General features: G+C 43.0%; 1 protein-coding gene across 2 annotated transcripts in view; it reads right to left on the bottom strand.

Annotated features, from left to right (window-relative positions):
- The window catches only part of cep162 (centrosomal protein 162), a 74,542-nt gene that overhangs the window by 36,099 nt on the left and 12,871 nt on the right, over positions 1-25,572 (bottom strand). For both annotated transcript variants that reach the window (XM_061715331.1, XM_061715332.1), the window contains 10 exons: positions 20,761-20,904; positions 16,124-16,304; positions 13,744-13,808; positions 12,070-12,128; positions 10,145-10,175; positions 7,791-7,865; positions 6,860-7,042; positions 6,659-6,740; positions 3,960-4,380; positions 1,477-1,705 (listed from right to left, as the gene is read on the bottom strand). In XM_061715331.1, coding sequence (XP_061571315.1) covers positions 1,477-1,705; positions 3,960-4,380; positions 6,659-6,740; positions 6,860-7,042; positions 7,791-7,865; positions 10,145-10,175; positions 12,070-12,128; positions 13,744-13,808; positions 16,124-16,304; positions 20,761-20,904 — 1,470 coding nt within the window. The remainder of the gene's footprint in view (positions 1-1,476; positions 1,706-3,959; positions 4,381-6,658; positions 6,741-6,859; positions 7,043-7,790; positions 7,866-10,144; positions 10,176-12,069; positions 12,129-13,743; positions 13,809-16,123; positions 16,305-20,760; positions 20,905-25,572) is intronic.

Below are 25,572 nucleotides of genomic sequence, written 5' to 3'. Positions count from 1 at the left end.
TCTCAACATTTTGACTTTTTTCTCGAAATTTTGACTTTTTTCTTGACATTTCGACTTTTTTCTCGAAATTTCGACTATTTTCTCAAAATTTTGACTTTTTTCTCAACATTTCGATTTTTTTCTCAAAATGTTGACTTTTTCTCAACATTTCAACTTTTTTCCCGACATTTCGACTTTTTTCTCGACGTGCATAATGAAAAATAAATCTCCTCCCAGTTATAACTAATATAGAAACATGCAGCATGTGTTGTCTTCATTCTAAGGCTTATACAAGACTTTTCATTTTTTTTGCGGCTCCAGACATATTTGTTTTTTGTGTTTTTGGTCCAATACAGCTCTTTCAATATTTTGGGTTGCAGACCACTGATCTAGGCCCATTTCCCCTTGAATCTAAGACGTAAGTAGCAGACACTAATGGTGCTTTTCCACTAGTACCTACTCAGGGCGACTCGACTCGCCTCGCCCCCGTTTTGCGCTTTTACACTACGGGTGAGGCGTGCCGAGTAGATACTTTTCTGTATCTATTCTGCCGAGGTTCTAAGCTGCTGAGTCGGCTGTATCTGACATCATCACACTACAGGCCACCGATTGGTCGGGGGGTTGGAGTCAGACGTCTGAGTCAGGAGGACGAAATCAGAGAAAGAGACTCTGACGGATTCTGGTTCAGTTTATTCCACCAGCAACGGCAGCAAAAGTCTGTTTCTGATCCAACTCTGAGGTGCAGATGTTCATAAACCTGGTGCTGAGGAGAGAATTAAAAAGGGATCTAGACGGAGATAAGGAACGACCAGATCTACCAGGAGCTCTGTCTCTTCATAGCTGCTCACGGCTCCAGCTGACTTTTCAGCAGCACAGAGACTAACTAACAAAAAAAAAAGCTTCTCTCACTCACTTTTTAACTTGATTGTGGCTCGGCAGAATAGATACAGAAAAGTATCTACTCGGTACGTTAGACCCCTAGTCCAGCGGTCGGCAACCCAAAATGTTTTAGAGCCATATTGGACCAAAAACACAAAAAACAAATATGTCTGGAGCCGCAAAAAAAAAGGAAAAGTCTTGTATCAGCCTTAGAATGAAGACAACACATGCTGCATGTTTCTATATTAGTTAGAACTCGGGGAAGATTTTTTTTCTTCATTATGCACTTCGAGAAAAAAGTCAAAATTTCGAGAAAAAAGTCAAAATTTCGAGAAAAAAGTCAAAATTTCGAGAAAAAAGCCGAAATGTTGAGAAAAAAGTCAGAATGTCGAGGAAATAGTAAAAATTTCGAGAAAAAAGTCAAAATTTCTAGAAAAAAGTCGAAATGTCGAGATTAATGTTGAAGTAAGATCTCGGGGAAAAAAGTCGAAATGTCGAGAAAAAAGTCAAAATTTCGAGAAAAAAGTTGAAATGTCGAGATTAAAGGAAAGGAAAAAAGTTCAGCTCATGGTGTGAGCCGTGTGATGAGTTGCTGTGTGTGAACGGGCCAGTACCAACCTGCAGACTTCCTGTCCCCTTCCTCTGGGCTCTTCTTCAGAGGCCGGGTGTTTGGTGGCTGCCGTGGGGGTTGGCTGACGGAGGAGTGGCCTCTGCCCCTGGCAGCAGCTCTGCTGGACCCTGAGGACCTGGCGGGGGTCCGGCCTCCACCAGAGACCACCGCAGGTCTCCTCCCTGGAGACGGGGCAGGACGGACAAAAGACGGGACAACAGACGGGCCTCCGGGAGCCTGGGGAACAGAGGCACACTTTGTAATTATCATCTAGGAGCTGTCATATTTAGCCAGTTTAAATCAACAAAATGACATTTGAACGTGAGTTTGTGCAAGCTAACGTTCCAACTAGTGATGTCAGGCGATTAAAAAAATAAATCTAATTAATTACAGGATTTATAATTAATTCATCTAATTAATCGCATTTTAATGGCCGACAAGGGCCAAACGCACTGCAACGGCCTAATGCGTCTCAGTTAAGGAAAACGGCTTCAAGTACAGAAACGATTCAAATTCACAAACTCAAAACGAGGTACAAAAAGAGGAACGTGGTGCAAATGAAAAAACCTGCTGCAAAAAACAAAGACAAAAGCAGCATCATCAAACGCGCTGCAAATAGAGAAACGATGCAAAGCACAAAACGATATAAAACAAGAAACCATCTTAAAAAGAAAAACGCTTCATAACCGGTCACTACAACCGGAAGTGCTCCAAACCTGCCTCATTACAACATTGCAGTGCATGACTAATCAATGTAATACACTAAGAAGAGAAGATTTCAAATCCACATTTTTATTGGTGAAGTGTTTCATAAATGAAATTCAAAAGAAAAAGCTCAAGCACATCAGCAAACCAATTATTCAAAAATGCAATACAATTACAGTTAAATAAATAAAATTCAGAAATAAAATAAGGCTGAGTCTCAAATAGGCGCTTAAGCAGACTCTTAACTCAAAATGAAAACTAAAGCTTACTCAATTCAAGTTCTAGTAGCTGTAACATTTACAGTGGAACTTGTCCGGACATGTTTAGCGTTTAAATGATAATTCAGGCTGGAGCAGCTCCGCTGATAGGAACATTCTTTTTTATCAAATGTACAAACCACCGCGTTCTTGTTGATAGTCCCGTCTTCTTTCTTTTTATACTAAACTTGCCGTTCAAAGGCCATAACAAAGATTAGCTGAGTCTCCCCTGAGTCGTCCAGGTCTGTCAGGTCTTTGTTAGTTTGACCAGCAGCAGGAGGGAAGTGACTACGGCTCCCTCAATGGGACACATTTAACATGCTCACGCATTTTGACACTCACAATTAATTGCGTTAATGTTCATAACGCGTTAATTAGCAGTGTAATTAATTAATCTAATTAACGTGCTAAACTGACAGCCCTAGTTCTGTTGTGATTGGTTAGATGAGGACCCAAGTGCAGGAGAGCAGAGTAGGAGGCCGGAGGCAGGAGTTCTCAACAAAAAGGGTTTATTTAAAAAAACCAAGAACCAAAAATCGCTGCAGAGCAGGATCAACAAAAACCAGGATCAGGAAAAACTATGAGGAGACATGGAGGAAGAAACAGTACGGACCGACAGGGAACAAAGGAATGACAAGACCAGATATACACAGGGGATAACGAGACACGACGAGACACAGGTGCAGACACAATCAGGGCAAATGGGAAACAGGAGGGACAGAACTGAAACTCAAACTGGGGGGAAGTGTCAAACCCTGACAAGTTCCAACCCATGTCTGCTCCAGAAATGCTCCTTTTAGACCAGGGATCGGCAACCTGCGGCTCTAGAGCCGCATGTGGCTCTAGAGCCGCATGTGGCTCTAGAGCCGCATGTGGCTCTAGAGCCGCATGTGGCTCTAGAGCCGCATGTGGCTCTAGAGCCGCATGTGGCTCTAGAGCCGCATGTGGCTCTTTAGCGCCGCCCTAGTGGCTCCTGGAGCTTTTTTAAAAATGTTTGACCCTTTTTTTCATTTTTTCTCTTTTTTCCTTTTTTTCTTCTTTTTTTTCTTTTTTCTTTTCCTTTTTCCCTTTCCTTTTTTTTTTTCCTTTTTTCTTAATTTTTCCTTTTTTAATCTCGATATTTCGATTTTTTTCTCGAAAATTTGAATTTTCTCTCGAAATTTTGACTTTTTTCTCGACATTTCGACTTTTGTCCTAAGATTGTACTTCAACGTTAATCTTGACATTTCGACTTTTTTCTCAATATTTTGACTTTTTTCTCAACATTTCGACTTTTGTCTCAAGATTGCACTTCAACAATAATCTTGACATTTCGACTTTTTTCTCGTAATTTTAACTTTTTTCTCAACATTTCGACTTTTTTCTCAAAGTGCATAATGAAATATATTATAACTAATATAGATACATGCAGCATGTGTTGTCTTCATTCTAAGGCTTATACAAGACTTTTCATTTTTTGCGGCTCCAGACATATTTGTTTTTTGTGTTTTTGGTCCAATATGGAGAATTCAACATGTTGTGTTGCTGACCTGTTTTAAACGGCTGCTCACCGGGCGGTTCCTGGCTCTGCCCACACTGGAGGATGAGTCAGAGGAATGTGTTTTATTGTCCTGCATCAGTCTGTCCACCTCCTCCCTGAGGCTCCATGTCCGGTCCTGGTTGGGGGGGTCCAGGTCCTGGTTGGGGGGGTCCGGGTCCTGGTTGGGGGGGTCCAGGTCCTGGTTGGGGGGGTCCGGGTCCTGGTTGGGGGGGTCCAGGTCCTGGTTGGGGGGGTCCGGGGCCTGGTTGGGGGGGTCCGGGGCCTGGGACGGAGGGCTCCTCAGACCCGGGGCCCCGTTGGTTCCGGAAGCAGGGTCAGCTGCTCCTGGCTGCTTTTGTTCTGACTCTGCCGGAGCATCAACTCGGAAAGTCCTGTCCAGGGAGCGGGGCGTCTGGGGGGGGTCCGGGACACTGCAATCACACATTCACCCACTGAAAAACCCCTGGAAAGGAGGCACACACCTGGACTAATCACATCACAGGAAGGAACATTAAATATGACGTATACGAAATATGATGTCTTCATAATAATAACTAGTGCTGTCAGGCCATTAAAACAAAATCTAATTAATTACAGGATTTATAATTAATTAATCTAATTAATCGCATTTTAATCTCATATCTGCTAAAGGTCCCCAAATGAAGAATTAGAATTCTAGGACATTGCAAAATTGCAGTGCATGACTAATCAATGTAATACACTTAGGTCCAGTCCCAATCCCCCCTAGTCCTACTTTTCAGCCCTAACCCTAAATCTTGTGTGTTCCCGTGAGGGTAGTGGTGTCCCAATTCCTCTTTGCATGTAGGGCTAGTGGACATAACGAGGGCTAGTGCGTATGAATCTAACCCTTCACAGCGAGGGATTTCAGATACTGACTCACCGACCGAGGGCTAGAGAAAATTCCTAGAATGCTTTTCGTCATCATTTGCAGACTGAATCAAACAAAAAAACATGGCGGACATTTGTCATTTTTAGTGAATAAAATCAATATTTTGAGTTAGTTTCTGCATAAAAATGCATTTTGATTACATTTCTAGCAAGAAATATATATTTTACTTTCATAAGTATTCATAAGATTTAACGCAGAACCATAAATCAGCTGCCGAGCCGGCAGGCTCTTCTCATCCCTAAACATCGCAGCAAATTTCAAAAAGGTGTTATTTGGATAAACTGAGCCCAGGTTGGGGATCTTAACGGTTACTTTATGCCTGAAAAAATATTAAAACTTAATAAAGTGGCATATTAACAGCGCTACAGCTGAAATTAAAACGTATGTGCAAACGTAACTACGCAGTCGCTTACGTACCCGAACGTAAACCACGCAGTGACGTAGCAGCTAAATGTAGGGGTGGTGCTGAAAAGTAGGAGTAGTGGGAGTATTGGGACAGGGCCCTGGGAAGATTACAAGGGCCCTAAAATGTGTGGCTTCTTTTTGAGGGCTAGTGGTAGAAAGTAGGGGGTGTATTGGGACTGGCCCTAAGAAGAGAAGATTTGAAATCCACATTTTTATTGGTGAAGTGTTTCATAAATGAAATTCAAAGGAAAAAGCTCAAGCACATCAGCAAACCAATTAGGCCAGGTGTATAATTCAAAAATGCAATACAAATACAGTTAAATAAATACAATTCAGAAATAAAATAAGGCGGAGTCTCAAATAGGCACTTAAGCGGACTCTCAATTCAAAATTAAACTCAATACAGCAGTTCAAGTACTAGTAGTAGCTGTAACGTTTACAGTGGAACTTGTCCGGACATGTTTAGCGTTTTGTTAGGATTTCATGAAATTGTTAAAGCTCAAAGAATGTATAACACTGGTGGGCTTTCTCTTCATATTCAAAGTAACCTCATATTGATTAAGACACGGAGCCCCCCCCCTGGTGGTACGGGGAGACTAGATTAGAGGTTAAATACAACACACATGCCATGGTTGAAGAGGAGACGGTGGGGAAAGCAGATGCTTGGCTTTGGGGGGTCTTATCTGTGTTCTGGGTGGGCACCCCAGGTGAGAGAAACAACAAAGGAGATGGAAGTGACATGTTCGGGGGGTCTTTCCCGTAGCTGGCTCCACCAATGACATTCATTTGCAAAGAACCCCTCCCTTTTTTAGTATAAAATCAACTGGACTGATGACCACCGGGTGCATTTCTCTCTTCCCTCTGTGGTTTCCAGACAAATGGACCTCCGGCCGGAAAACCTTGTACTTGACGTATTAAAAGCTTGTATTAACCTTTGATTCTATTCCACTAGTTTTCTTATGGTTCGCCAGACACAAATCTTTCAGTTTAAATGATAATTCAGGCTGGAGCAGCTCCGTTGATAGGAAAAATTATTTTTCACAAAATGTACAAATCACAGCGTTCTTGTTGAAAGTCCCGTCTTCTTTCTTTTTATACATCAACTTGCCGTTCAAAGGCCCTAACAAAGATTTGCTGAGTCTCCCCTGAGTCGTCCAGGTCTGTCAGGTCTTTGTTAGTTTGACCAGCAGCAGCAGGGAAGAAAACTACGGCTCCCTCAATGGGACACATTTAAAATACTCACACATTTTGCCACTCATAATTAATTGCGTTAATTTTTATAACGCGTCAATTAGCAGTGTAATTAATTCATCTAATTAAGGCGCTAAACTGACAGCCCTAACAATAAGAATCCCTGTTGTTTGGTCTCATGGTTTTCTGTGCATGCGTCCTACCTGACAGACGGGAGGCTGAAGCCTCTCACGTGGCTGGTTTCTGGTCGGATGGGCATCATCAGCTCCTCTGCAGTAGGGAGGTCTAAATACACGCAAGCACATGCACAAATATTCAAAAAATCTCAGGTTCCTCACAGTCTTGTTTTACCATCTGGACCGTAGAAACCAGAGGGGGTCCGGTAGAACCCCTGTCCGTCTGACCTGATTGAGTGGTGGAAGCGGGGCGAGGAGGAGAGGATGGAGACGTCGGCCGGCTGCTCTTCTGCCTCGCCACCAAACACGAGACGTGCTGCTCGTCTGGACCGTCAACCGTTTGGATGTGTCTGTAAGCCTCCTGAAGAGCCTCCATCTCCGAGCCTCCGCTCTGGGCACGGGAATGCCCTGCTGGGAAAAGACATGGATCTTCTAAATAATAAAAACATCAATAAAAAAAATCAGGCATCATGAAGTCATCATCCCACAACGTCAGCACTTCAAAATACTGAATTCTTAGGTCTGCTGTGTTGGTCGCTCTAGCCCAGGGGTCGGCAACCCAAAATGTTGAAAGAGCCATATTGGACCATGACACAAAAAACAAATATGTCTGGAGCCGCAAAAAATGAAAAGTCTTGTATAAACCTTAGAATGAAGACAAATGGCGAAAGGCGAAATGTCAAGAAGTGTCAAAATTTCGAGAAAAAAGTCGAAATGTCGAGAAAAAAGTGGAAATGTCGAGAAAAAAAAGTCCAAATGTCGAGAAGAAAAAGTCGAAATGTCGAGAAAAAAAACTTGAAATGTCGAGAAAAAAAGTGGAAATGTTGAGAAAAAGTGGAAATGTCGAGATTAATGTTGAAGTACAATTTCGAGGAAAAAGTCCAAATGTTGAGTAAAAAGTCAAAATGTCGAGATTAAAAAGGAAAGGAAAAAAGAAAAAAAAAAAGAGGAAAAAATAAGGTCATCCATTTTTGAAAAAGCTCCAGGGTTAGGGTTAGAGCCACTAGGGCGGCGCTAAAGAGCCGCATGCGGCTCTAGAGCCGCGGGTTGCCGACCCCTGCTCTAGCCTTTGTTCAGCTGGTCCAGTTCATATTACACGCTAGGACGGGGGTCGCCAATGGATACATACAACTGCTAAAGAAACTAAGATTGGTGTTACCTCTGTCCAGCGAGCCAGTCGTCTCCTTTCTTTGGTCGTCTCCACCAGCACCGCCCAGAGAGTCCAAGAGAGACTCTGCAATCAGATCAGTACAACCGTCTGTTCTCACCGGTATTTCACCGTATTCTAGCAGGGCAGGCACTCAAATGAGGTGCTGGTGTGAACAGAGATATTATATATATATATATATATATATATATATATATATATATATATATATATATATATATATATATATATATATATATATATATATATATATTATATATATATACACAAGACTGTCTCAGAAAATTAGAATATTGTGATAAAGTTCTTTATTTTCTGTAATGCAAAAATGTCATACATTCTGGATTCATTACAAATCAACTGAAATATTGCAAGCCTTTTATTATTTTAATATTGCTGATCATGGCTTACAGTTTAAGAAAACTCAAATATCCTATCTAAAAAAATTAGAATATTCTGGGAATCTTAATCTTAAACTGTAAGCCATAATCATCAATATTAAAATAATAGTGATGTGTCTGCTGCAGTAGGAGCGGAAGCTCTCCATCTTTTCCATATAATCCGCCGGACGCTGCTGCGCTACCGTTGTCCTAGTACAGATGGAAAGATGGCACCGTTTCACGAAGCGAAAGCACCAAGACGGCCCGGAGTTTGTTTTCAAACTTCCTCCACTTGCGAACCATCGACTCATTAATCTTATATTCTCTGGCGGATGCTCGATTCCCATGTTCATCCGCGTAGCTGATCTCCTTCAGTTTGAACTGTGATTCATAAGTGTGTCTCTTTGCCATCTTCAGGGTTGTTAAGACAACAGTGTTCTGCATAAAGCACATACCTGTTCTTTTATACACCCCCCCTTTCCCCCTTTAACGTTCTCATGGTGGCCTCAATTACGTCCGCCTTACGATAATACAATGGGCGCATTGCGTCATTGGGCGCGCGGCACATTTAAAAAAAAAAAAAAAAAGACGTTTATATGCGCCTAATGGTCGTCAAAATACGGTAGTTGTTTCGTTTTTTGGCGTTTGTGTTCACAAGGCAACCGTCTGTAGCAGTTCAAAGCTGTTAACAAATGAACCCACTGTTCTCTCATTGGTCAGAAAAGAACACGGAGGGAGTTTCCTCTTCCGCACCCCGGGAAAAACAACAATGGTTATAAAGCCCCTTTCACAGAGAAGGTGCAAAGCGCAGACCGCCGCCGGCTTTCCCATTCATTGCGTATGTGCTACCGACGCAAGAGCGGACGGCTCTGCCGCCGAGCTGGCGAGAGGGGGTCTGCTGCGGCGTTTGGGCCGCGCCTGCCTGCCCTCTGCGCCGACTCTGCACTCTACCCGGCGGTGGGCGCGCCGCAAACCGCACTCTATGACTGTGTTTCCATGCATTAATAACCCTTTTAAAATCCCAATATTGACAATAAGCCGAATTTGCACGACCATGTAAACACCAATAACCCCTTTGAATAACCCGAATTTGCTCATATTCCGGTTTTTAAAAACCCCAATATGAGCCCTGGGTTACTCCTTTTAAAACCCGAATATTCGTTCACGTAAACGCCAAACGGAATATCCCCATCAAACGGAACATGAATTTGTTTTCTGCACATGCTCTGTTCACAAGGAATCCTGGGGCCTCATGTACTAAGAGTGCGTGGATTTCAACGTGAAACCGTGCGTGGAATCCACATGAACGCAACAATTCAGATGAACAAAACTGTGCGTTCGCCCAAATCCATGCAGGTTTCTCTGTACATCCCAATCAGCGTGGATTTGAGCGCACATGCGGGAGCACAACACTCCGCCCTGTCTCCTCCCTCAAATATGTTTGAATATTGTTTTGAATTTGGATACAGGAAGAAGAAGCAGAAATGACGGGAATTGTGTCATGATGTTCTCCGTGCGTCGCTGGTTTGATCCAGATATCCCAAATGATTAATTACCATGTAAACGGAATATTCCCAATGTTTCAGTAACCGGAATATTAGCAATAACCAGAATTTTGACTGCATGTAAACGCACTCTATGTGAAAGCAGCTTATGAGAAAGTTGTGTGGGTTGCTGCGTGGTTTCTGTTCTCACTGCAAACGAACCGCTCCAGGTCTGGAATGGCAGCGAGCCGAGAACACCTCTCCTAGGATCTCGGCTCGCTTGTTTTGTCCCGCATCCGAGTGCGATTGCTGTGTTCAGATAAACCAAACGAACCAATCTTTAGGGGGAAACGCTCCCTGTTTGGGAACAACTGCTGCAAACGGGACAGGAGTGAAAGAACCCTTAGCCACGCAGGCCCTGGAGGAGGAACCTGAGCCAGGACCCGTCACTGGCCCACACGGCTACCATCAACTCTCTTACCTCCTGCAGGACTTGGACACACTTTAGACTTCTGAGGAGAGAAATAAAAACACATGAGAGCAGGAATTAAACCTAGTTTTCTTGGTCATAATAAATAAGCCTTTCAGCAGTCATTACGTACAGTAATGGAGAGAGTACAAACAACAAATGAACAATCCAATCCCATCCAACAACTGCTGCTGGAATCACTCTGCTTTGATCCTCTACCTAAGTACAGGACAGAGGTAAGGTTTGGACTCACTTCCCCATGTGTTGGAATGAGAAGGGGTGTCCAAACCTTTGCACTGTCCTGTAGTTTTAAGCTTTAATGGAACCTTCATGGAGTCGGTGAAGGTATGATACCGTATTTCAATCTACTACTATGTAGTTCAAAGCAGAGGTGTATAAAGTACTTGAAAAAAGTAGCTAAGTAAAAGTAGAAATACCATAACTGAAAAAGACTTTGGTAAAAGTTAAAGGGCCAATCCCAATCCCCCCCCTACTTTCTACCACTAGGCCTAAAAATGAAGCCACAGGCGTAGGTCCTTGTAATGTTCCCTAGGGATTGGGACACCACTTGCTACGTCACTGCGTGTTTTACGTTCGGGTACGTAAGCGACTGCGTAGTTACGTTTGCACAAACGTCACACCATATCAGGAAGCCCAGAGATAAAAGCTGTTTTAATTTCAGCTGTAGCGCTGTAAATATGCCACTTTATTAAGTTTTAATATTTTTTCAGGCGTAAAAGTAACCGTTAAGATCCCCAACCTGGGCTCAGTTTATCCAAATAACTCCTGTTAAGAAATTTACTGCGATGTTTTCGGGATGAGAAGAGCCGCCGGGTCGGGAGCTGATTTATGGTTCCACGTTAAATCAACGCAGAGCGTACGGCGTAGGGTACGTAACCTACGTCGTAGGGTACGTAACCTACGGCGTAGGCTCTGCGTTGGTGTAACGCGGAACCATAAATCAGCCTTTATTCTGGCGAGATCTTCGCAACAACGGGCAAGCGAGTGATTATGTACATTCACTGAGTGAATATTATGAAAGTAAAATATATATTTCTCGCTAGAAATGTAATCAAAACGCATTTTTATGCAGAAACTAACTCAAAATATTGATTTTATTCACTAAAAATGAGAAATGTCCGCCATGTTCTTTGGTTTGATTCAGTCTGCAAATGATGAGAATTTTTTCTGGCCCTCGGTCGGCGAGTCAGCATCTGAAATCCCTCGCTCTGAAGGGCTAGATTCATACACACTACCCCTCGTTATGTCCACTAGCCCTACATGCAAAGAGGAATTGGGACACCACTACCCTCACGGGAACGCACAAGATTTACGGTTAGGACTGAAAAGTAGAACTAGGGGGGATTGGGACTGGCCCTAAGTCACCCATAAGAAAATTACTTGAGTAAAAGTCTTAAAGTAGCTCACATTAAATGTACTTAAGTATCAAAAGTATCTTGTGAAAAAATATACTCAAGTATCAAAAGTAAGAGTACAAGTATTTTATAGTACGCATGAAAAGAAGCAACACAACCAAAAATTATCCTTCCCTTATATAAACCAAACCCATCCCAATAAACTCTTTCTTGCTAAATATAATTCTTTGATTATATTAATTTGTAACGAGTCACAAGGTGGCAAATGTCAAAGTAAAAGTATATTTTTTAACTTTTAAATGTAGTGAAGTAAAAGTCCTGATTAAAAAAAACGCAAGTAAAGTACAAATCCTCAAAAAAACTATTTAAGTAGTGTAATGAAGTACATCTACTTGGTTACTATACACCTCTGGTTCAGAGACAGACTCAAAGCTAAGACTCGTCCAACGCTAGTACAACAAAAGATTGAAACACTACTTTTTTGAGGAGAAAGAAAGAACCTCAGAAAGAACCTTTCATGATCAAATGTAACTGATGAAATGACTGGAATACAGTACAAACCTGGTCCAGCTCCTCCCCGTCGTCCTCATCTTCAAAGTCTTCGCTGTAGTCGGGGGAGTCTGGCCGGGGAGAGGAAGCAGAGCTGATGAATGTCAGGCTGAGGCCACGTTTACACATATCAGGGGATTTACAAAAAAACATATTTCCCCCTCTACGTTTTGAAAAAGCTGCTCATAGCAGCAGCCAAACCTACAGGGGGCAGTGTAACGAGAAGATAAAGTCATGCTAGGCAGGGTTCGGCAACCCGCGGCTCTAGAGCCGCATGCAGCTCTTTAGCGCTGCCCTAGTGGCTCCTGGAGCTTTTTCAAAAATGTTTGACCTTTTTTTCTTCCTTTTCCCTTTCCTTTTTAATCTCGACATTTCAACTTTTTTTCTGGAAATTTTGACTTTTTTCTCAGCATTTCGACTTTTTCACGAAATTTTGACTATTTCCTCAACATTTCGACTTTTTTCTCGACATTTCGACTTTTTTCTCAAGATTGTACTTCAGCATTAATCTTGACATTTCGACTTTTTTCTCTCGACATTTCGACTTTTTTCTCGAAGTGCATAGTGAAGAAAAAAATCTCCCCCCAGTTCTAACTAATATAGAAACATTCAGCATGTGTTGCCTTCATTCTAAGGCTGATACAAGACTTTTCATTTTTTGCAGCTCCAGACATATTTGTTTTTTGTGATTTTGGTCCAATATGGCTCTAAAACATTTTGGGTTGCCGTCCCGTGTTCTAGCCAATTGGAATCCTGGAAAAAAACATCAACAAATGACACGAGTAACTTCAGTGGCCAGACAAATTGCAAACACAGGTCGTAAACATGACGCTGGTGATGTTTCTGTTGCATAATGTGACGTTCTGAAGCATAAGGCTCAATCGCAATTCCCCTTCACTCGCCCTTCTTTTCTTCCCTAACCCCTAATAAAGAAGGGGGATTTTAGGGCACTTGAGATCTAGGGCACTTGTCCCAGGTGCCTGTCCCATTTCTCTTACTCCCCCTCGTTTTCATCCCTACCCTGATCAGGAAGCAGAGAGCCAAAAGCTGTTTTAATTTCAATCGATTTGAAGGGGCTATTCTCAGCCCCTAGCCCTCGTTATGCCCACTCCCCCTAGGTGAAAAGAGGAATTGGGACACCACTACCCTCACGGGAACACGCAAAAGTTAGGGGTAGAGAAGAAAACGAGGGCGAGGGGGTCAATTGGGACGCAGCCTAAATCTCTGTTTCCCTCTGTTTACAAGCAAACGTGAGGACGGAGTTTTTACAAATCTCCACTTTGGCCGGAGTTTTCAGAAATGATGGTTTTTGGAGACTTTGAGCTTCGTTTTCGTGTAAACGAACGGCCAAAACGCATGAAAACACCAGCGTTTTTGCTCCGTGGAAACGGGGCATTAAACGGGATACAGCACTCCTGCTTTTACTTGTGTCAGTTAACTTCTCACGCGAGTCTCGCTGCATTTCCATGACCTCCAGGTGACCTCTAGATTTGCATTTGCATTTATTTAGATCCGCTTTGTCGTCTAACGTCTAATTCACTCAAACATCTTTAATAAAAATGATTTCTCCCGAAGACGCGTGGTCCTGTGTCGCCCTCATGGCTGCCCACTGATCAGCCTGACTCTCACAGACCGTTGTGTCTGGTCTCATCACAGCCAGGTTTACCCACAGTCCTCTGCTCTCACCTTGAGATCCTCTGGCCTGGCTTGGATCATCTTCCCTTTGCCCCCGAGCGGCTTCCTCTGCTTCCCTGGAAGAGGAGGGTTCAGTTTTTCAGCCTGATGGTTCATGTGATTCTCAGTACCAGCTGGGTCTGCCGTCTCAATGTGCTCAGAATGGGTAGCAATTCAAATCAACATTGTACTGATGGTGTAACAGTCTGTCCTAACTGCACGCCAGCGTCCGACTATCGCGTCGCACTGCGTTACATCGGACGCTCTCTGTCCTGAAACACTAAAAGCGTTATGGGCCCCCACGTTATTTTGATTGACAGCTGAAACTCGCTTTTTAAAAGGCTGATTTATGGTTCAGCGTTACACCAACGCAGAGTCTACGGCGTAGGGTACGCTGCGATTTTACGTGGAACCATAAATCAGCCTTTATTCACCGCAATACTCGCCCTGCGCTCCTGAAAGAAACTCCTAAAATAACTCCTAAAAGAGTAAAGAGACAAGTAAAAGATGGGTGAGTACTTGTAATCGTCCTACGTTTGTACTTTCTAAACAGAAAACAAGCTTGATATTGTGATATTTAAATGTTCTTCTAAAGCGCTGTAGGAAATGTATTGAAATGACTGTTTCCTACAGCGCTTTCAACCTGCTTTCAACGCCAGCGACAGGAAGAAAATAGAAGCAGGGCGTCCGACAAATGTTCAGCTCAAAACGGTGCGCTGCGGTCGGTTTGGACAGTCCAATAGAAAATAAAGCAATGGAATTGTTTTTGTCGCTGACGCTCGCTCGCGTCGCATGCAGTTAGGACACGGTGTAACTCATGAAGTCTTTAAGCAAGCAGTGACGTGAAAGTGTCAGACTACTATTAACAGTTGTTTCTTTGACCACCAGACCCAGGGAGGAACGTTGAGGCTGTGCAGGACATGACATGAAAAATAAAGAAATAAAGAAATAAAAAACACTCCAACAAAGCAAATCATTTGATGTTTCCAAGAACTTCCCGTCTCAAGTGGAGAGGAGGCCGGTCTTTGCTACGACTTCAATAGGTGAACCATCAACAAAGCTGGGATTTACACTCATCTCACTTTCATATGAAGTTGTCTTTTTTACACCAGCATGATCCTGACGAACACTAAACTTATCCACAAGTCTCCTGAACAGAAGAGCAGCCAGAGGCCTACGCCCAAATCCACGCACGTTCCTTTCAACATCACAATCAACGTGGATTTGAGCGAATATGCATATTCAAATATGAAATATTTGAATATGATAATTGGGATGAATAACCATTAAAATCCTAACAAGGAACTTACAAAAACAAGTAAAACAATTTAAAAAAACATCAGCTGTGAGCTGGAGACAGTCCTGTCAGAAGTTTATTACTGTTTCACATTAGAACAGGTTCGTTTAGAAAGCTTTTTCCTCTTAATAACCAAGATCATGTTTTAAGAAACTGCATTTTTTTTTGTATCAAATGTGTTGATGATGTTCAAGTATTGGTCATAGCACTGTATCTGGACATTGATTTAACCCCTAAAACATATCTCAGTTCACTAAAGTCAAGTTTTAAGACTTCTTTTTCCCAATGAAAACTACCCATTATGCCTCAGCATGGCTTATTTAATTCGTAATTAATAATTCAGAATTAAACTATTTCCCTTCAAGTTTACATGGAAATAGTAATTCTGAATTGAGGTTTCCATGGAAAACACGTTTGATGGTCTTTCTCCAATTCCTCTCCAGGTCTGGGGGTTGGGAAGGTTCTGATTGGATAGGGGGGGGACCGGAAGTTAAACTACCGGGAGAAAAACTAACTTAGCTGCTACAACTTTGAAAAGATCACAATGTTTATGTTTCCTGTTTCCATCTGTTCTTTTAATGATTTCTATTTCTTAAATAAATGGTCTCTGCTCTTGACCAGCGTTTACTGCTGCTGCATCTTGAAACTTTGTTTGGAAAACCAGCCCAGCAGGAATATAAGCGTCATGGAGACAGACGGGGAGGGAACGAGCAGAAAGAAAGACCAGGATTAATTTAAAGAGGAATGAGTGTTTACATGATCTGGAATTATTCTATTCAGATTTAAAATCAGAATAAACCAGCCACTTACTTCAGAATTAAGTTTAATTCAGAATGGCCATTTTCATTCAGAATTAGGTGTTTACATGGTCATTTTTACTCATTTTAAATCAGATTTAATTTTAATTCTGAATTAAAGAGGAATTAAACTTCCCATGTAAACACACTGATTGACAGCTTGTTTCAATCACAGCTTGAAAGTACTAACTGGGACTAAAACTGTCCTTTTCAGTACCAAGGCAGCGCCAGCAGCTCAGCATTCCCGCTGCTGTCCACCAGGAAGCTAACATCACCGTCGTCATGACTACGGCCATACCTGAGGTCCGGAGCAACAGCAAAACCGCTCAAGTCCAACTCCCTGTTCAGCCTGGAGTAATCAATGCTTGATGAAGCTCCTGCCTCAAACTGAGCAAAGAACGTGGCTTTCTCCTCTTCCTCTTCCAGAGTATCCAACCCCACGCTGCTCACGTTCCCCGCTGCTGCTGGCACCGCCGACTCTGCACAGACACACAATGAAACAACTAGGAGATTTGGAGATGAGGAACTGAGGATGAACATAAAAATAGAGGGAATGTGCATGACGTCACAGATGAGATTTCACAGCGGGTTAAGCCCACTGAGTGTCAGAAAGACTGAGGGCCCGATTTACTAAGATCCTAAATAAAGAGTACTAAATTGCGTGTGCACTGAAAAAGTTTGCGCGTGCTGTTGTTGTGTGTTTTGCGGGTGATCAACTAAGATTGCGTGCGCAATTGATAACAGGTGCAAACAGCAGTATTTAAATGAGGTGTTGCGCGTCTTACGGTTTGCGGCGCAAACTTTGCGCCATGGAGAGTCTGGATGGAAAGCAGGATTTAGTCGCAAGCGCAAAATGAAATTTGACGAGTTGGAGTTAGAGATATTAGTGGAAGAGGCAAATTGTTGTGCCGTATTCAGCACCCCTGCCGTGAAAAGCACCCCCTCGTATATTCAATGATAAGTAGACCAAGAAAAAAAACCACACACTGACACTTCAATATATTTATATATACACACTCACACAAACACATACTTAGGAGTTTATATTATATATATTTACAAATATTATGGAAGACAACACAGTAAGCAGGCTATTAATTAATGACATCAATAACCATTTACCCGATTTTTGTTATGTGATTGTGATTGTGGGAAAGTATGACTATTGTGGAATCCATGAGCGCATTTAAACATGAATCATTAACACAAAACTGGACGCTAAACAGAACGTGACACGGAATGAGAATATAATTTTTGTCAGACGAGGGGGTGCTTTTCACGGCAGGGGTGCTGAATACGGCACAACACCGGAACACAACACAACTGCAGAACAAGTATAGGCGCACAATAAGAAACACTTTTTTCTCCATGAAAACACGTGATTTATTTATTATCACAAATAAAAAAATGAATGTGCCTCCTGTGGCAACCTTTTGCTGAATAATACTCGATTTAACATTCAAATAAAATATTTCTCCTTTTGCATGTGGAGATTAGCGCCTTCCTTTCGAACGTATTAAATACAGACGCAATCACAATCCCCGCAAAAACTTTCAGGCTTGGTAAATCTCATTGCGGGTGGTAAATGGAGATATTTGCATTTTCCCCTCCCAGTATTTAGGATTTCTGGCGGGTACGCCCCATATTGATTATTCATCAGGGCAAAAGTACTAAATGAATAGCGTGTGCTATTTTGCTCATTTGAGAGGCGCAGTCCTCTTTGCACGCTGTTAGTAGATCAGCTGGCACATTGGTTTGCGGGTGATGTCAAGTTTGCACACGTTTTTACGCACGCAAACGTTTAGTAAATCAGGCCCTTAGTGGCAGAAAGACTGAGTGTCAGAAAGACTGAGTGGCAGAAAGACTGAGTGGCAGCGTAAACTTTCAGTTTGAGCAACTGGAAAACATCTAAAATGGGAAAGAGCTGTTGTGCGATCGACTGTACTTATAGATTTAGCAAGAAATCTGAGTTAATGTTTTACAGACTGACGAAAAATAAGCTTAAGAGAGACAAATGGGTCGCTGCAATTCACAGAAACAACTGGATTCCAGGCACCGAAACGTGGATTTGTGGTTCCCATTTTGTACCAGGTAATGTTGGATTTTTGGGTAGCTAACGTTAAACGGTCAAATCATAAAGTTCGGTGTCCTCATCACTTTAATTTCTACAACAAATCCTGCCTTGAAGTCGGACCAAGCGTAAAAACTTTTGTATCTTCAAGCTTTGCTTCGTGTATTTCCCCGGCGTAGAAATTAAGTTCATATAAATATCAGGAAACTGGATTCGTGGCCAAATATGAATGTCCATGGACCACTGGTTCTTGGTAACTGTACCAAATATTAATGTCCATGGACCACTGGTTCTTGGTAACTGTACCAAATATTAATGTCCATGGACCACTGGTTCTTGGAGTAACTGTACCAAATATTAATGTCCATGGACCACTGGTTCTTGGTAACTGTACCAAATATTAATGTCCATGGACCACTGGTTCTTGGTAACTGTACCAAATATTAATGTCCATGGACCACTGGTTCTTGGAAACTGTACCAAACATTAATGTCCATGGACCACTGGTTCTTGGGGTAACTGTACCAAATATTAATGTCCATGGACCACTGGTTCTTGGGGTAACTACCAAATATTAATGTCCATGGACCACTGGTTCTTGGGGTAACTACCAAATATTAATGTCCATGGACCACTGGTTCTTGGGGTAACTGTACCAAATATTAATGTCCATGGACCACTGGTTCTTGGTAACTGTACCAAATATTAATGTCCATGGACCACTGGTTCTTGGTAACTGTACCAAATATTAATGTCCATGGACCACTGGTTCTTGGTAACTGTACCAAATATTAATGTCCATGGACCACTGGTTCTTGGTAACTGTACCAAATATTAATGTCCATGGACCACTGGTTCTTGGTAACTGTACCAAATATTAATGTCCATGGACCACTGGTTCTTGGGGTAACTGTACCAAATATTAATGTCCATGGACCACTGGTTCTTGGTAACTGTACCAAATATTAATGTCCATGGACCACTGGTTCTTGGGGTAACTGTACGGGTCACTGTCAAGTCCAACTGCCTTTAATTTAAGCTGATAATCGTCTGTTATCCCGTCTTCTCCACTAGTTGCAGATTTTTTTACCACTCAGTGCAGTAAGGGGGCTGGTCCAGTGGGGATGTAACGTCAATGCAGACTCTCTATTACATATTCAGACAGAACAAAAACACCCAACTGAGCTTAATACAGTTGCAGTCTTCAAGGTCATGTTCTGTTCTCTAGAAAGCGTCTAGAGACCATTTCTGTTGTAATGGATGCTATGTAAATAAAATGTAAATTAATTGAATGTGCTTGCGTGGGTTCCCTCCGGGTACTCCGGCTTCCTCCCACAGTCCAAAAACATGCATATTAGGTTAATTGGTGATTCTAAATTGCCCGTAGGTGTGAGTGTGGTTGTGAGGATGGTTTGTGTGTTTATATGTGGCCCTGTGATGGACTGGTGACCTGTCCAGGGTGTAACCCCTGCCTCTCACCTGAAATGAGCTGGGATAAACTCCAGCAGACCCCCGTGACCCCGCAAGGGATAAAGCGGGTATAGATAATGGATGGATGGATGGATGAATTGAAAGATGTGCTTCTCATGGTAACCACGGCAACACTTTGATCCCTTTTGACCGTGTCTGATCATTGACCGGGACTAAGGCTGGATGGACGGGCGGGGCCACTCTGTTCCTATTGTTAAGCACTTGTGTTGGACTTTGTTGTATGAAAAGTGCCATAAATAACTAGAGCTGGGTATCATCACTGACCTCCCGATACGATACGATTCCGATACACTAGGTCCCAAGACGATACGGTTGCCGACCCCTGGGACAGATGGACAGAAGTAGCTGCAGCAGTAGCGTTGCCAGTCCTACCCCTCCTTAAGATGCTGCGGGAGGGAAGAGCTTAACCTGTCCTTGAAGTTTCTGAACGTTCTCTTCAGGCCTGGTGGCATGAGCCAAAACACCCGAAACCAGCGAGGTGCACGGCATGAGAGCACGGCTCGGCACTGTGTCATCCCTGACTACATTTACATTCAGTCAAAATTGGGGTTACGGTCAATATTCCGGTTACTGAAACATTTGGAATAATGTGTTTCCATGCGTGAGCTAACAGGGTTATCCCTGTTTACATGTTAATTAATCATTCGGGATATCTGGATCAAACGGAGAACGTCATGACACAATTCCCCTAATTTCCGCTTCTTCTTCCTGTATCCAAATCCAAACTAACAATAATAACAGCAGCACGGTGGAGAATCAACAGCCCAGTAGAAGCCGTTTTGTTTCTTGGTCCTGTAGTTCTCCTTTTCCAGCGTCTTCCAGCGGAGTTTGATCTGGTCTGTTCGTACAAATCCTGCTTCGCGCAACTTTTCACTCACCTTTATATAAATCTTCTATCCCGGTACTTTCTAGCGTCTACAAATGCAGAAATGTTCATATCCTTCATTACATTTATGAAGTGATTAGTCTCCTCCTGGTCTTGGTTTCTCCGTGTTTATAAGAACTTCCTGGACTCAAAAGACCAGGATTCCTTGTGAACAGAGCATGTGCAGAAAACAAATTCCTGTTCCGTTTTATGGGGATATTCCGTTAGGTTTACATGACCCAATATTCAGGTTTTAAAAGGAGTAACCCAGGGCTCATATTCAGGTTTTTAAAAACCCCAATATGAGCAAATTCGGGTTATTCAAAGGGGTTATTGGTGTTTACATGGCCGTGCAAAACCGGGTTATTGCTAATATTCCGGTTAGAAAAGGGTTATTGATGCATGGAAACATAGTAACTGACAGCCTGTGTGGTCGTACTTTACAAAGAGTCAATGTTCTCATCTGGTAAAGTTTTTAGAGAAGGACATTGGAGTGGATGAGTCTTACCCCATGGTCGGGTTCTGCCGCTCTCCGTCTCCGTCTCCGGGGCGTCTCTGCTGAGACCGGCATCTCCCAGCTCCTCGTCATCCTCCTGAATCGGCTGAGACTTCCTAAAAGACTTTCTGAAGGACGCAGCCGACTCTGACGGCGCTGCGCAGAAATAAAGCAGACGTATGAGGCTTACGTTCATCACTGCAGGTCGTCTTGGCCACAACAGCCAGGCTGAAGAGAGATTACTAACAAAAAACTGCATCTTAATCTGTACAACCCCAAATGTGCTGATGCTGAGATGATGTGGGAAGAGGCTGGACCCCCCTCTGACAGCACTGCATCCACAATCCACAATACTTCACTACAGGAAACCTTTTTTCAAGCGCTGAAGCGCAGGTACATTCACAAATACTTTACTTTGCCCCAAAAAAGATAAAAACGTAATAACCCTGTGTGCACGTTAAGATACGTTTGCCCTGAAAAACACCACAAGATAAGAGATGAACCTCTTGGGGGTAAATCCACAAAAGGATTGCGCGGCTTTTGCGGCCGCTAAACCGGTGCAGATGACACAAAAAGAGAGCGTCTAATTCACAAAGCACCTGCAAAAGGCGAATTGCACCACAAACTGCGCTGCCAAGCAAATAGTGGCAGTCTGCGCCTGTGCCATTTGCATGCATGTAAATTAGGTAATATTCATACATTCGGCGCAAAATTGCCCCCTTTCTATGCAAATAAGCCTCATTGCAAAAAGCGTCTAATTCACAAAGGCCAGCGCTATTTGCCACACGCAAAAATAGTGGAGCAAATACCGTCTTTCAGAAGCGTGTATTAAACTGCGCGCAAACTACTCACTCCCCATCTCTCTGTTTCTCTCTCTCTTCAATATCATTCAAGCCTGTGTGATACTGAATGATATTAAGGGTGAAATCTATAGTCAGACATGACTGTAGACAGTCAGATCAAGTGAGGTTGTGGACTTATCAGATTTAAAAATAAAAATAACAGGAGCTCAGGATTCATCCTATAAGGGGCTGCTTTATTACAAACAATTCCATATAAACATATAAATCTAGAATGTGTGTGTTTAACAGCTTAATAATGTCATCACATATCACAACATAGGCTATATCAGACTTATAATAAAATAGCGCTGATCGTGTCCCTGTGAAGCTCAGCGTCAGTCAGGACTCTCAGCTGCTGCTGGAGATGCAGCCGCGGTGAGTGGGCTGCCACCCGTCCCTTGAAATACGGAATTGTTACGTAATTGGGAATTAGAATTCATATAAAACAGTTTATTCCGTATTTCACAATCGTCCCATGCACGTCTGTCACATACGCACACACTAGTTAAGCCTAAATAATGGTCTGCGTTAAATCGACGCAGAGCCTACGTCGTAAGGTTACGCCGTAGGGTACGCTGCGACGCGCACTGTACGGTGCGCCAGCCGCGTAACCTACGCCGTATGCTCTGCGTCGATTTAACGCGGAACCATAAATCATCATTGAGCAGCACTGAGGGAGGAGGGAGGAGGGGGAGCGGGCTCCCGTCCCATCTTCGCACAGTGTCCTGATGATTTGTAATACAGGCTGAGCCTACCGTTAGTTCTTAAACTGTAAAAAAGCTGGGGGGGGGGACAAAAGCATGAGTTTGAAAAGTGGGGAGGGACGTTTTATTTTCACTCGCTTTATTTTTTTATTTCTGCAGTTTTCATTAGGGACCAATATGTGTGCTGAAATATGGAGAACACTGGAAACAGCTCTGCTCAGTTACTGAGACAAGGGCAAATTGCACTCAGCCGCAAAACTTTATGGGCGTGTTTGCCCCGGTATATCATTAGAGCAAAATCTTTTGTGAATAGGACCTTAAGGCGGGGCAAATTGCGGGCGCAAATGCGCCGCAATTCACAGCGCTATTTGCGGGCGCAATCTGTTCTTTGTGGATTTACCCCTTGGTGCTTCACAGCTCATCGACTGCTGTGAGCTGGAACATCACTAAGAGGGAAAAACTTCAGTCCGACCAAAGTGTTGCAGCTCTGACATGCAAAAGACGGATGCATATCGACCACTGCAATAAGGCTGATGAGAAAAAACTGTTCTTTATTTCTGGATGAGACTGTTCAATTGTTTTGCTTTTTTGGATATTTTGACGCTTTTAATTTGATGGTGATTTGTTGTTGTTCGAGATAAAGCCAGCGCGGCTTTTGCGGCCGCTAAACCGGTGCAGATGACACAAAAAGAGAGCGTCTAATTCACAAAGCACCTGCAAAAGGCGAATTGCACCACAAACTGCGCTGCCAAGCAAATAGTGGCAGTCTGCGCCTGTGCCATTTGCATGCATGTAAATTAGGTAATATTCATACATTCGGCGCAAAATTGCCCCCTTTCTATGCAAATAAGCCTCATTGCAAAAAGCGTCTAATTCACAAAGGCCAGCGCTATTTGCCACACGCAAAAATAGTGGAGCAAATACCGTCTTTCAGAAGCGTGTATTAAACTGCGCGCAAACTACTCACTCCCCATCTCTCTGTTTCTCTCTCTCTTCAATATCATTCAAGCCTGTGTGATACTGAATGATATTAAGGGTGAAATCTATAGTCAGACATGACTGTAGACAGTCAGATCAAGTGAGGTTGTGGACTTATCAGATTTAAAAATAAAAATAACAGGAGCTCAGGATTCATCCTATAAGGGGCTGCTTTATTACAAACAATTCCATATAAACATATAAATCTAGAATGTGTGTGTTTAACAGCTTAATAATGTCATCACATATCACAACATAGGCTATATCAGACTTATAATAAAATAGCGCTGATCGTGTCCCTGTGAAGCTCAGCGTCAGTCAGGACTCTCAGCTGCTGCTGGAGATGCAGCCGCGGTGAGTGGGCTGCCACCCGTCCCTTGAAATACGGAATTGTTACGTAATTGGGAATTAGAATTCATATAAAACAGTTTATTCCGTATTTCACAATCGTCCCATGCACGTCTGTCACATACGCACACACTAGTTAAGCCTAAATAATGGTCTGCGTTAAATCGACGCAGAGCCTACGTCGTAAGGTTACGCCGTAGGGTACGCTGCGACGCGCACTGTACGGTGCGCCAGCCGCGTAACCTACGCCGTATGCTCTGCGTCGATTTAACGCGGAACCATAAATCATCATTGAGCAGCACTGAGGGAGGAGGGAGGAGGGGGAGCGGGCTCCCGTCCCATCTTCGCACAGTGTCCTGATGATTTGTAATACAGGCTGAGCCTACCGTTAGTTCTTAAACTGTAAAAAAGCTGGGGGGGGGGACAAAAGCATGAGTTTGAAAAGTGGGGAGGGACGTTTTATTTTCACTCGCTTTATTTTTTTATTTCTGCAGTTTTCATTAGGGACCAATATGTGTGCTGAAATATGGAGAACACTGGAAACAGCTCTGCTCAGTTACTGAGACAAGGGCAAATTGCACTCAGCCGCAAAACTTTATGGGCGTGTTTGCCCCGGTATATCATTAGAGCAAAATCTTTTGTGAATAGGACCTTAAGGCGGGGCAAATTGCGGGCGCAAATGCGCTGCAATTCACAGCGCTATTTGCGGGCGCAATCTGTTCTTTGTGGATTTACCCCTTGGTGCTTCACAGCTCATCGACTGCTGTGAGCTGGAACATCACTAAGAGGGAAAAACTTCAGTCCGACCAAAGTGTTGCAGGTCTGACATGCAAAAGACGGATGCATATCGACCACTGCAATAAGGCTGATGAGAAAAAACTGTTCTTTATTTCTGGATGAGACTGTTCAATTGTTTTGCTTTTTTGGATATTTTGACGCTTTTAATTTGATGGTGATTTGTTGTTGTTCGAGATAAAGCCAACAATAAACAATAAATAAAACTAGAAAATTTCAGGAAATTTTGATATGGGCATGCCCTACTGCCCATTCGTCCCCTCTTGCTGCTTTGGTTTGGGCTGTAGTGTTTGTGTTCGGAGTGGTTTTATGTCAGTTTGAGGTGTTTACGGTTGTATTGCATTCATTCCTGTGCTCCCAATAGTTATTAATGGGGCATGCTTTTTGGCATCTAGCGTCCCCACGGTAACGCTTTTGACTGAGAAAAGTAATGCCCATCGGGGCACGATGGAGGCGCATCTAACGATGTATGCCATGCATGGGTGCATGTTCCGGTTCAGGCTACGTTAACGGATAGGTTTTTTTTTCACCATGGTAAAAAAAAACCCATTCAAATGAATGGGGCCATTTGGCATGGATTTTGACATAAAATTTCCTTAAATCCCAGCTTCATGAAATTTGAATATGTTGAAGTCCACAGCGTGCCGAGTCGGGGAACATTTGTACGACGTCTCTACGATAACCTGTTGCCTAGCAAAAAGTGTCCAAAGTCAAATGGCATAATTAGGTTGTACAGTCCGTTAGTGCCAATCGGGCCGAGGGTTTGAAAGTTTGAACGATGTCTCTACAATAAAGTTCGGCCGAGCAATAAGCGTCCGAATTTTCGCCTTTTTTTTTGCTTTTTGGCATCTAGCGTTGCCACGGTAACACTTTTGGCCGAGAAAAGTAATGCCCATCGAGGCACGATGGAGACGCATCCAACGATGTATGGCATGCATGGGTGCACGTTCCGGTTCGGGCTGTATTAACGGACGAAAAAAGAGGATTTATTGCGGAATAATAATAAGAAAAGGGAAAGCTTTTCTGTATACCAATATATCGCCTTCATTTTTCAGGTTTTTCCGGCCGTATTTTATTTTTGGGTATTTTTTTTTCCCACATCAGAGCGGGGTCATGCTGTACACCCGCTGGTGTGCAGTGGGACTTTTGCGACTTGA

The sequence above is a fragment of the Cololabis saira genome, chromosome 3, assembly GCF_033807715.1.
Source record: "Cololabis saira isolate AMF1-May2022 chromosome 3, fColSai1.1, whole genome shotgun sequence".
Lineage (NCBI taxonomy): Eukaryota > Metazoa > Chordata > Actinopteri > Beloniformes > Belonidae > Cololabis > Cololabis saira.
The sequence above is the reverse complement of the archived record's forward strand: the minus strand, read 5'-3'. Positions and strand labels throughout refer to the sequence as shown.